At 43.9% G+C, this 12,696-nt stretch overlaps 1 protein-coding gene across 4 annotated transcripts in view; it reads right to left on the bottom strand.

Moving 5' to 3' along the window:
- LOC115465152 (serine/threonine-protein kinase PDIK1L-like) overlaps positions 1–12,696 on the bottom strand; it is a 111,127-nt gene that overhangs the window by 19,194 nt on the left and 79,237 nt on the right. The window contains exon 3 of one of the 4 annotated variants that reach the window (XM_030195560.1): positions 2,374–2,447. The exons of 2 other annotated variants lie outside the window; for them this stretch is intronic. In XM_030195560.1, coding sequence (XP_030051420.1) covers positions 2,410–2,447 — 38 coding nt within the window. In that variant the 3' untranslated portion in view covers positions 2,374–2,409. Of the gene's footprint in view, positions 1–2,373; positions 2,448–12,696 lie in introns of those variants that run through there. One more of the 4 variants, XM_030195557.1, reaches the window with a different exon arrangement.

Raw genomic sequence — 12,696 nt, 5'->3', positions numbered from 1 at the left:
ATAAATCCTAATAAATAAATAGGAAAGGAAAGCTAAAAGCTTACAGATGATCCTCACATCACAATCATAAACATATACACACACAAAGCAAATCCCAGGACTCGAAGACAGCAAACTGGGGTAAGAAGCCATATGCACCATATGCCTGGAATAGACTTCCTGAGCCGGTACGTCAAGCTCCATCTCTGGCCATCTTCAAATCTAAGCTAAAAGCCCACCTTTAATATTCCCTTATCTCTTGTTTGTCCTGTTTGTCTGTCCTAATTAGATTGTAAGCTCTGTCGAGCAGGGACTGTCTCTTCATGTTCAAGTGTACAGCGCTGCGTACGTCTAGTAGCGCTATAGAAATGATAAATAGTAGTAGTATTAAGATCACAATCAAAGGCCAAAAGCTGCTAAAAATAGAAAAGCATTCAATTTTCCTTTAAACAGGGATAAGAACTCTTCTTGCTTGATAAATATAGGCAGGGTATTACTTAACCTAGGTTCCAGAACAGTGAACAATCTATTTCTAAGCAACAGTTGAGCTACCTCTTGCACTGCCCGTACCACTAAAAGATTTGAAGAACATCTCTAAGATCCAAAAGATATTTTGGGCTACTGGTAATCAGAACCTTATAGATCAAAAAAAGATTTTAAAAGCTATATGGGAACTAATCAGGAGTCAATGATTCTTGCAAAAGTAGAGGGATCACATGATCAAATTTTTGAGAACCGGTTAAAAAAGTTTGATGCCTAGATTTTCAACTATCTGCAAACACCGAAGATCTAATGGATGCAAACCACTGTATAAAACATTGCAGTAGTTCAATCATCTAATTACATGAGAATGGATCAGGACTCGCAGAGCAGAAACAGTGAAAAGACAACGGACAGAATACAACATCCGAAGTTTAAAAAAAACAAAACCAACTACGAGAGATCTATGCCCGAGAGTTCAGGTTCTGATCTAAAAGAACTCCCAGAATTTTTACCATAGGTTGAAAAGAGATATGTTAAAGGTACCTGAAGCTGGGGCGTTCCCTGCCAGAAAACAAAACCCCTAATGTCTTACCTTGATAATTTCAGCCCATGGAAATTCAGCCAGGCCGCAGGAAATCTAGTGTAAATGAAAAAGAAGCAATATCTTGGGATGCAGTATGATCAAGAGGGTATAAGACCTAAATATCATCTGCATACACAAAGTGAAAGATCTAGAGACGGATCCAGCTAAAGAAGTGGAGACAGAAAGACATTAAACAAAATAGGTGCTAGTAATGATCCTCGAGGGACCTCTGAAGGGAAAGAATATGAAGACGATAAAGAACCCTGCCAAAAAACTGTATTTAAGCAACTGGTCAAATATAAAATTAAACTAGGTTAAAACTATACCATCAAGGCCAATAGCTTTCAGAAGCGATAGAAGCTGATCATGAAGAATTGTATCAAAGGCTGAGAAAAGATCCAATGAAATGAGAGCTACAGATTTATTATGAGGAAAGTGCTGTAAGAGAAAAGTAATCAACCCAGAAGGGACCCTTTCCTGAACCCCGTTTGATTGGGGTGCAAAACATGTCTCAGTCAAAAAATCTTGTAATTGTAGGAAAACAAATTCTGTTATTTTCCCAAAAAGGTAAGTTATCAATTGGCCAATTCAGGAAGTTTATGATCCTTAGAGCAAACAGATGTTTGTTTCCACAGTTGAGGAACATGTCCAGATTCCAGACTCTTAATCACCACAGCATGAATAAAAGGTTCTAAAGCTATGATATCACAACTCATTCACAGTCTCCCCCCGCTGTTAGGATGGCACAAACCCAAGTGTCTGGACTAGTCTGGTGGCATGAAAAGGAATTAAATGCTGTTCGAAGTACCTCAGCAGTGCCTGAAAGCTTCAGATTCTGCATTTGGCATAGAATAAAGATTGCACTTAGTTGCATTTACTATGAAGGCAGTTTTATAAACAAGACATAGAATTTGCACAGCAAACATGCACACCAGTTATACCAATTATCAAAGGGCAAGCATGTACATACTTTCTCTTTGAAAGTTACCTCACAAGAAGTTCACACATATCTATTTAGTATCACAAATTTCTTGTGTTATTTTATGTGCCTATGCTCATACTCTACAGAAGTATGTGCATAATGCTAACCCCTCTCCAATTCCACCCCAGAATATCTTTGCATGGTTCAGGTAAACTTATACACGTACAATGTGCATGTACATATTTTTACCATCATATATCCCTGGCAATTTTATAATGAGCTATTTCTGTGTATAACCCTGTTTATACATGCAAATGAATTTTATTGCCCCTACATTTTAAACAATATCAAGTTCTGAATCTCAACTGAAACTTTAGGCCATCTCCATTGTGTGTTCATGGCTTACCTTTTCTGCATTTTATTCTTCACGTGGAAATTTAGGTTATATGGTTTGTATGTATGTCCCATCTTCCCTCATCACTAGAAAGAGAGATGATCATTAAGGGCATCAGAGAATTACATTTAAAGCTGCACTACAAGTCCAGTTCTTCAAAATATTAATTTGACTGTTTCTTTGTTCTGTTCTGGTTTAAAACTTCAAAAGAAAAAAAATATGTGTTACAGCAAGGCTTGACAAATCCTCAGTACCGATGTGTACAAATTTCACTACAGCACCCAAAACATTTGTGCCCCCATTTTTATTCCTCCAGCAGAGACCACTAACACCTGAAAAGGGGCTCCAGATAAGTTCTAAGTTGTGCAATACACAAACTCCCAATGCTGGTCTCACATTCTTGCCAGCAAGATTACGATATCATTACAGGTGTGCACAGTGGCGTAGCTACGTGGGGCCTGAGGGGGCCTGGGCCCCCGTAGATTCCAGCCTGGACCCCCCCTCCTGGCGAACCCGCCCCCGCCTACCTTCACTTTTGCTGGTGGGGGACCCCACTCCCCACCAGCCGACGTCCTCTCCATCCTGCTGTTGCATGCATTGCTGACGTCCTGCACGTTGTACGTGCGACGTCAGACTCAGAGAACAGAACTCTGTTCTCTGAGTCTGACGTCCTGCACATTGTCAGCAATGCATGCAATAAGAGCAGGAGCAGGACGGAGAGGACGTCGGCTGGCGGGGAGTGGGGTCCCCTGCCAGCAAAAGTGAAGGTAGGCGGCGGCGGGGGAGGGTCGGAAAAGACGTGGGGGGGGGGGCAATTGCGGCGGGGGGGGGGTGGCGCCGGGGGAGGGCTAAAATGTGCCCCCTCCCCTCGAGCTTTGGACCCCCCTCCCAAGGAAGTCTGGCTACACCCCTGGGTGTGCAGCTGCTGTGCAGTTCAAGCCAAATAAGATGCCTGGTGCCAATCAGGAGAAACCGTTCTGATGGGGAAGAGGGGGCAATAGTAAACAGCAAGATAAAGGGGGAGGGGGAAGTACTGAATAGCTGGGAGTAGGAAGTACATGGTATGCACTATGCACAGTGGACAGGGATAGGAGTGACTAGGTAAGGATTGGTTGGGGAATATTGAGAGACAGACTGGATGGGGGTGGGTGGAGGCTAGGGAACAGAGAGGGAGATTGGTGGGAACCAAGTGAATAGGCACTCATTTCAGGTGCAATTATCGCTTGTTGACAGCATACTTTAGAAAACAGTTGGGAAGGGGAGGGTAAGGGAAGGAAGGAATGGCTGCTTGTTACATGATTTTGCTAGCACCACACAATAAGATTCTTATTTATCCCCATTATAGTGGGGAAAGAGGCTTAATAAATAAGGCCCTCAAGGGAATGCAGTCAATTTTGGATGGATATCTCCACAACTCTTGATTCAGAGAAAATTTAATCTCACCTCTCATGCCTTAGTTCCATTGTTCATAATATAATTATGACTATAATTTGTGATGCCTGCATAGAGTTCTAATGAAGGATCACCACAACAGCAACTTGGCCTATGCAGATTGATGGTGGCATTGGGTACCTAGAAGAGAATTTCATGAACGATTTCCCCAGGAATTTAAAAAAAAAAAAAAAAAAGGAGGATCTTACTACTACTACTACTACTGCTACTATTTAGCATTTCTATAGCGCTTCAAGGCATACGCAGCGCTGCACAAACATAGAAGAAAGACAGTCCCTTGCTCATGTTTTTTTTTCCAACTACAAATTCCACAAATTTACTCCTAGTACTTTTGTTTTAATTATAAAATAATAAAGAAAGGTCTGTAAAATAAATAAATAACCTACAGATAGCTAAATGACAATTTTAGCCACTGGAATTGCATCAATTCCTTATTTATTATCTCCTACTGCAGTAAGGACTGGAGAATACTAACGGTCATTATCAGGCTTATTTTCAAAAGAGAAGGACACCCATCTTTCGACACAAATCTCAAGATGGGCGTCCTTCTCACAGGGTCGCCCAAATCGGCATAATCGAAAGCCAATTTTGGGCGTCAACTGCTTTTTGTCGCGGGAACGACCAAAGTTCACGGGGGCATGTCGGAAGGGTACTGAAGGCGGGACTGGGGCATGCTTAACACATAGGCATCCTCGACCGAGAATATAAAGAAAAGAAGGGCATCCCTGACGAACACTTGGACGACTTTACTTGATCCTTTTTTTTTTATGACCAAGCCCTTTGCCCTAAATGACCACCGGAGGGAATCGGAGATCACCTCCCCTTACTCCCCCAGTGGTCACTAACCCCCTCCCACCCTCAAAAATAATTATTTAAATATTTTTCCAGCCTCTATGCCAGCCTCAAATATCATACCCTGCTCCATGACAGCAGTATGCAGGTCCCTGGAGCAGTTTTAGTAGGTGCAGTGCACTTCAGGCAGGTGGACCCAGGCCCATCCCCCCCATACCTGTTACACTTGTGGTGGTAAATGTGAGCCCTCCAAAACCCACCAGAAACCCACTGTACCCACATGTAGGTGCCCCCCTTCACCCCTAAGGGCTATGGTAGTGGTGTACAGTTGTGGTGAGTGAGTTTTTTGAGGGGGGGGGGTTGAGGGGCTCAGCACACAAGATAAGGGAGCTATGCACCTGGGAGCAATTTCTGAAGTCCACTGCAGTGCCCCCTAGGGTGCCCGGTTGGTGTCCTGGCATGTCAGGGGGACCAGTGCAATACGAATGCTAGCTCCTCCCACGACCAAATGGCTTGGATTTGGTTGTTTCTGAGATGGTCGTCTTCGGTTTCCATTATCGCCGAAAATCGGGGACGACCATCTCTAAGGTCGACCTAAACATTAAGATTTGGGCGTCCCTGACTGTATTATTGAAAAGAAAGATGACGCCCATCTTGTTCGATAATACAGGTTTCCCCGCCCCTTCGCCGAGACGTCCTGAGAGGACGTCCTCAGAAAAACTTGGGCGCCCCTTTCGATTATGCCCCTCCACGTGTAACAAGACCAGCCATTTCAAACTGCTAGCTGCCATTATAGCACATCTTGTCCCCCTTCCTCGTCCTGCAGTGGTGCTCATCTGTTAAATAGGCTAATGCATAGTGCTAAAGAAAGTTTGCTTAGATGGAGTACCTAACACACACACACACAGTAAGATAAGACCTGACTGCTGTAGAACTGAACAAGAATTAACAGCAAAGAAAATTCCAATTCTAATAACCACCCCAGCAATAGGGAGCATTCACAATAACATGCAGACAATTGATACAAATTTGTCTATTCTGTAGTGCTAGTTTAGGCTCTCAGACCAAAGCTGTTTACAAAGCAAACAAAGAAAAACAGGAAAGAACTGCAATATGTCATAGGAGCAAGCATGCCAAGAAAGTCGAAATACTCACAACCACCATTTTCATTATCCCACCTGAAGTAAGCTTTCAATAAGAATTGTTACCAAGAGAATCCTCAAGGGAATCCATCAAAAATGACAGAGTAGGAAAATGCACTGCAAACTACTGTCTCCTCTTCCCTGCCTCATACATTGATTCATGCATATCCCGACTGGTCAAGCACCAACTTTTCCTTTGCCTTGTCTGGTAAGGCTTGGCCTTCCAACAAGCCATGCCACTGAATTCCCATTGCCTGTGTGTCAGCTGACAACTGATCTGTTCAGGATCCTCAAAAGAACTTCATGTTTAGCTGGTATGGGTGGTCTCTTCACAGCTCAGATTCCTTCCTCAACAGCCACTCCCCTTTTCAACTTGCAAGGCCCAGCCCCCCCCCCCCTCCCCGCCCGGTAAGTTACACAGTTCAATGTTTCTGCCATGTACTGAGCTACAGACAGGAAGTTGTTATGCATTATCTGCAAGCCACATATGCACAGGTCACTTCATCATTGACAAACACCAATTTTTTTTTGTTTTGAAACTATTAGTGGTGAGGTTTTGTGGCAATGATTTAATCTCATTCCTTTACAGAACATTTTATTCTACCTTGCTAAATTAATATCTTCCCGAGATCCAGATATGAATTCTCAATTCCTTATGTTTCTCGAATCTCATATTTTTGGAACATTTCTTCATATTGTTCTACTTAGGGTGGGGGTGGGGGGAAGAGTAGAAAAAAAAAAGGACAAAGCTTTCAATTTGCGCACTCATGTGGATGAGCTAAGTACAACCAAAATGATCTCGAAATAAAAGGGAACTTAAACAGACTTCCAAATGATGGCTCCAAGAAATAATTTGAACACAAGATTCGAACTGAACGAAGAAAGCAGCCTACCTCTGAAAAAGTCTAATTCTGTATGGGTGAAAAGATATGTGGGGGGGGAGGGGGGGGGGGGGAGAACATAATGATAAGAACATAAGTGTTGCCATACTGGGCCAGACCGAAGGTCCAACAAGCCCAGTATTCTACTTCCAACAGTGGCCAATCCAGGTCACAAGTACCTGGTAAAATCCCAGAATAGTAAAACAAATTGTATGTTGCTTATCCTAAAAATAAGATGTGGATTTTCCAAAGTCCAACTTAATAATAGCTTACGGCCTTTTCTTTTAGGAAATTATCCATCTTTTATAAACCGTGCAGTTTTTACCACTTTCTCTTAGTAGCTTCATTGCGTGCCCAATAGTCCTAATATTTTTGAAAAGCTATTAACGTCTACCTGTTCCACTCCACACAGTATTTTATAGATCTCTATCATATCTCCCCTCAGCCATGTCTTCTCCAAGTTGAAGAACCCTAGCCGTGTTAGCCTTTCCTCATAGGGAAGTGTTCCCATCCTCTTCATGATTCTTGTGGTCCTTCCCTGTACATTTTCTAATTCTACTGTATCTTTATCAGATGTAGTGACCAACACACTATTCCATGTGCAGTTGCACCACGGAGCAATACAATGCACTATAACATTCTAAGTTTTGTTTTCCATTCCTTTCCTAATAACTACATTCAGAAAGTGTAAGTGGGCCTTCTAGCCTGTTCAGTTTCTGTAACCTTTGAATGAGCCAAAATTCTCAAAATTTCCATGGGACTAGAAAGCAGCTGGAATAAATGTGTACCTCTGCATCACAGTGACGGATATCATAGACTTCGTACTGCACTTGGGGACTAATGACCTGGAAAGAAAAAAAGTCAGTATACAAAAATGTTAAGGGGGTTGAAGGGCTTAGGCACCTAGCAAATATTATAGCATCTTTTAAAATATATGTCCTTTGTGTAAGGGTAAGCATTAGCTTTAATACATAGCTCAAAATGTAGCATAGAGAGGACACTGGGCATGTGGCTAGGATTATAATAGAGGGCTAAACTGTGGAGATCATTCACTGCGTTACTAGATGTAAAGTATTACAAACGCAAATATGGCCTATCCAATCTGCCCAAAAATGTGTCTACTTTGGGTAGATGCATGCGTAAGTTCCCTTAAGAAACAGGACACTAACTTCCCTTTCCCTATGTCTGTCATACAACCTTTCAAAGTAGAATCGCAGCCTTTTTAAGGTTACAACTGCTATTCAATGTACGTTACCAAGCCTTTAAAGCATCACAATGCCGTCATATCACCGAAGTCTTGGGCTCCATGCACAATATCCCAAGTGTTTAATTTCCATCGTCTTGCCACTAACAATCCTAAGTATTTTAGGATCCACTGAAAAAATATTTTCTGATGCTCATACTGGAACCTCTAGTTTTTGAACTTTCCGCAGGACAAAATTTGTTTCTTGTGCAGCATTAATACTCTCCAGAGCATGATTTTTAGAGGTAGGTCGTCAGACAAATCTGATCAATTTCTTTTATTGGGTGACCTAAAAGCAGAATCAGAGAGGAGTGCTAGATGTAGTGTACACGGATTTCAGCAAGACCTTTCACACAGTTTTGCTAAAATCGAAATCCAAAACAAGGCGCAAAAGTGGCAACAAAACCACAGTGAGGTTTTTCACAAAGCAATAAAGGACCCAACAACATATTAATAAATAAATACACACACACACACCTACTTTAAGTAAAAAAATGTATATATAAACTAGCAAACAGTGGAACGATTTTAATATAAATATTCTATTATGTTAATGTAAATACATTTCAAAGATTTAATTTGTTTAAAAATGTTATAATTTATACATTGGGTATAGGTATCATATACAGATGAAATGTTGAAACTGCAATGAGTACCAAGAGGGGCATAATCGAACGGGACGACCAAGTTTTCCTGAGGGTGTCCTCCCAGGACGTCCCCGCTAAGGGGCGGGGAAACCTGTATTATCGAAACAAAACGGGCGGCCATCTTTCATTTCGATAATATGGTCGGGGACACCCAAATCTCAACATTTAGAGATGGTCGTCCCTGGTTTTCAGCGATAATGGAAACCAAGGATGCCCATTTCAAAAACGATCAAATACAACTCATTTGGTCATGGGAGGAGCCAGCATTCGTAGTGCACTGGTCCCCCTGACATGCCAGGACACCAACCGGGCACCCTAGGGAGCACTGCAGTGGACTAACATGCACTAACTGAACAGGAAAAAGCCCTTCCCTTACCGATCCCTTAGCGATTCGGAAAGGAACGGGCATGCATGAAGGAAATCGCATGCAAATGAACTGCTTGCTGTTAGCTCATTTGTACACGATTTCCTTCCTAAGGAGAGGAAGCCAGTGCAGAACAGCCAAGCGTTATGCGTGGCTGCTCTGCGCATGCCAAAGACGGCTTCATACATGCAGACAAGCTGCGTGTATAATAGCCATCTACAACCTTAAATAAATTGCTGTCTACAGCCTTAAAAAAAACACAAGTCCAGGTGAAAATGTCCAAGTGCTCATCAGGGACGTTTTTTTTTTTTTTGAGTATGGGTGAAGGACGTCCAAGTGTTAGGCGCCTTCGCTATGCCTCTGGATTTTGGATCACAATTAGCAGCAGTGAGATTTGAACCGGCCACCTCTGGATTGCAAGACCAGTGTTCTAACCACTAGGCCACTCCTCCACTCCATTCTGCTCCACTCCCTTGAAATTTGGCCGTCCCTGTGGGGGGGGGGGGGGGGGGGGGGCAGTTCAGGACATCCAAAATGTTTGAAAGGACGTCCACGCCTTCGCTATGCTTCCGCTGACACACACACCTCTTCCCCCCCCCCCCCCCCCCCCCCCCGGGGACCTGCATACTGCTGCGATGGACCAGAGTATGATATTTGAGGCTGGCAAAAAAAGTTTTTAAAGTTGTTTTTTTCAGGGTGGGAGGGGGTTAGTCACCACTGGGGGAGTCAGAGGAGGTCATCCCTGATTCCCTCCGGTGGTCATCTGGTCAGTTCGGGCACCTTTTTGAGGCTTGGTCGTAAGAAAAAGATGGACCAAGTAAAGTCGCCCAAGTGCTCATCAGGGTCGCCCTTCTTTTTTCTATTATCGCTAGAGGACGCCCATCTGTTAGGCACGCCCCAGCCCCGCCTTTGCTACACCTCAGACGCCCCCGCGACGGAAAGCAGTTGGGGACACCCAAAATCGGCTTTCGATTATGCAGATTTGGGTAACCCTGAGAGAAGGACACCCATTTCCCGCTTTGTGTCGAAAGATGGGCACCCTTCTCTTTCGAAAATAAGCCTGCAAATGTCTTGTGAAAAACACACGGCAAAATAAATATGTGAAAGATTGTTTAACTGTGTAAGCTCAGCATCTGAATGGTAGTGCTCATGGATCTTTGGACTCTTCCCTAAGGTATGCTCTTTGACAGCCAATGTCAAAATAAGGAAACACATGCAATCTCAGTTTGCATAAATATGATGCTACTAATGACTGAACCTCAACCCTTTAAAAAAGTTCTTATTCTTCTTGGTAAATTAGTACTTTCCTGAGATCCAGAAGTGAATACCCAGCGGAGCTGAAGTGGGGCCCAAAGAGCAGAATGTGATACTGGTAGTGATGTTTTCCTATGATGAATCTTCTGGTGACTTGGCTGTATCTATGTGGGTGTATGAACAGCTCAGAGAGCCAACTAGTTTTCCTTCTGAAGGTGCATAGAAAAACCACCTTGAACTTTTCCAGATATAATAGTCAAACCTGCAGAAAATCTCAAGGCAGGGAGAGAAGAGAAGATGCTGAACCCTGGGGGACAGCAAGAAAGATGCCAGACCATGGTGCCAGGAGGGAGGGGAGGCAGGGAAGGAGCCACTGAAGATCTTTCCACTTCCTAATCGTAAACCATTACTGTTAGTTGATTCCTAATCATTAGTTGCTTTCACCAGAAAGCAAACGGTAAACAATCATTGTAATGTCAACCAGAATGTAAATTGTAAACCACTTTGAACCGAAACTTGTTTAGGATAACAGTGGGATACAAAAATGCATAATGAGAAGTTCTGAGAGAAGAGGACATTTCTCTGGTAAGTAAACAATATTTTGCTTTGTGCTTTGGGAACTTAAGATTGGGGTTTAAAGGAGGAATTGTAGGTTAGTGATAGGCAGAATAAAAATAGAAAAAAGCAAATTTTATCAACTAATCTCCATAGTCTTTTCCCCTTAGTTTTAAAATTTGAACCACAGCATTAACAGATAGCCTCTAGCAGGCACTGCAGGACCTAGTTTAATTAATTAAGGGGGAAAAGAGAGAGAAAGAGGGCAAAACAAGCAGGACCTAGTTTAGTATTAAGGGGGGGGGGGGAGAGAGAGAGAGAGAGAGAGAGAGAGAGAGAGAGAGAGAAGCAAGCATTATTAACTAGTTGCCATGTACAACCTTTTTCCCATAGTTTTAAACTGAACTTTTCTCTAGAAATAGGCATTTTCCCCATAATTATAAACTGAAACCTTTTCTAGAGGTAGAAACTTCACAGTCAAAAAAGGTAAAATTATGTATCATACCTGATAATTTTCTTTCCATTAATCATAGTTGATCAATCCATAGACTGGTGGGTTGTGTCCATCTACCAGCAGGTGGAGATAGAGAGCAATCCTTTTGCCTCCCTATATGTGGTCATGTGCTGCCGGAAACTCCTCAGTATGTCGATATCCAAGCTCCATCCGCAGGACTCAGCACTTAGAGAATTACACCCACAAAGGGACACTCTGCCCAGCTCACCACCGCCGAAACGGGGGAGGGGAATTAACCCAGCTCATCCCCACACAAGTGGGGGAGGGGAATCCGTCCAGCTCATCCCCGCGGAGCGGGGGAGGGACACCTCCCCGCCGATGCGGGGGGATCTGGCTTATCCTGCAACCGCGGGAGAAGCTGACTGACCCTAACACCGCCGAAGCGGGAGGGGTACAAAGCTGCCCTACAGTCGCACGAAGCGGGAGGGAGTGCCGGCAGAATTTAGGTCTCAATCCAGCCCCGTAAAACGGAGGGGAGAGGAATGCAGCAGCTCACTGTAACACAAAATCGTCTCAACTCCTGAAGAATCCAATTGAAAAAACTTGAACACGAAGTCCTCCTGAACAGGAACTGAAGACTAAACTTGAACCTGAAATGCAACCAGAATAAAAACAGTACAGATATCTGGGAGGGGCTATGGATTGATCAGCTATGATTAATGGAAAGAATATTATCAGGTATGATACATAATTTTACCTTCCATATCATCATGCTGATCAATCCATAGACTGGTGGGATGTACCGAAGCAGTACTCACCCAGGGCGGGACATAGAAATCCATGACCGCAACACTGAAGCTCCAAACCGGGCCTCCGCCCGAGCAGCCACAGTCAAGCGGTAATGCCTGGGGAAGGTATGAGCCGATGCCCAAGTTGCCGCCTTGCAAATCTCTTCCAAGGAGACGGACCCGGCCTCTGCCATCGAGGCCGCCTGAGCTCTAGTGGAGTGAGCCTTCAGCCAGATAGGCGGCACCTTCCCTGCAGCCACATAAGCCGCTGCAATGGCTTCCTTGACCCATCTTGCAACTGTAGGCTTAGCAGCCTGCAGACCCTTACGAGGACCTGCAAACAGGACAAACAGATGATCCGACTTCCGGAAATCATTGGTCACTTCCAAGTATCTGATGATGACTCGTCTCACATCTAGATATTTGAGAGCAGAGTACTCCTCTGGGTAGTCCTCCCTACGAAAGGATGGGAGACAGAGCTGCTGATTCACACGGAAGTGAGAAACAATCTTGGGCAGGAAGGAAGGCACTGTGCGAATAGACACTCCAGCCTCAGTGAACTGCAGAAAGGGCTCCCGACATGATAGCGCCTGGAGCTCGGAAACTCTTCTGGCTGAAGTGATAGCCACCAAAAAGACTGCTTTCAACGTCAGGTCTTTCAGAGATGCCCTCGACAAGGGTTCAAAAGGCGGCTTCTGCAAGGCTCTTAGCACCAGATTGAGATTCCACGCAGGTACCACTGAGTGCAGAGGAGGGCGCAGGT

Source organism: Microcaecilia unicolor, chromosome 3, assembly GCF_901765095.1.
Source record: "Microcaecilia unicolor chromosome 3, aMicUni1.1, whole genome shotgun sequence".
NCBI classification, from domain to species: Eukaryota; Metazoa; Chordata; class Amphibia; order Gymnophiona; family Siphonopidae; genus Microcaecilia; species Microcaecilia unicolor.
This window is presented reverse-complemented; position numbering and strand designations above follow the sequence as displayed.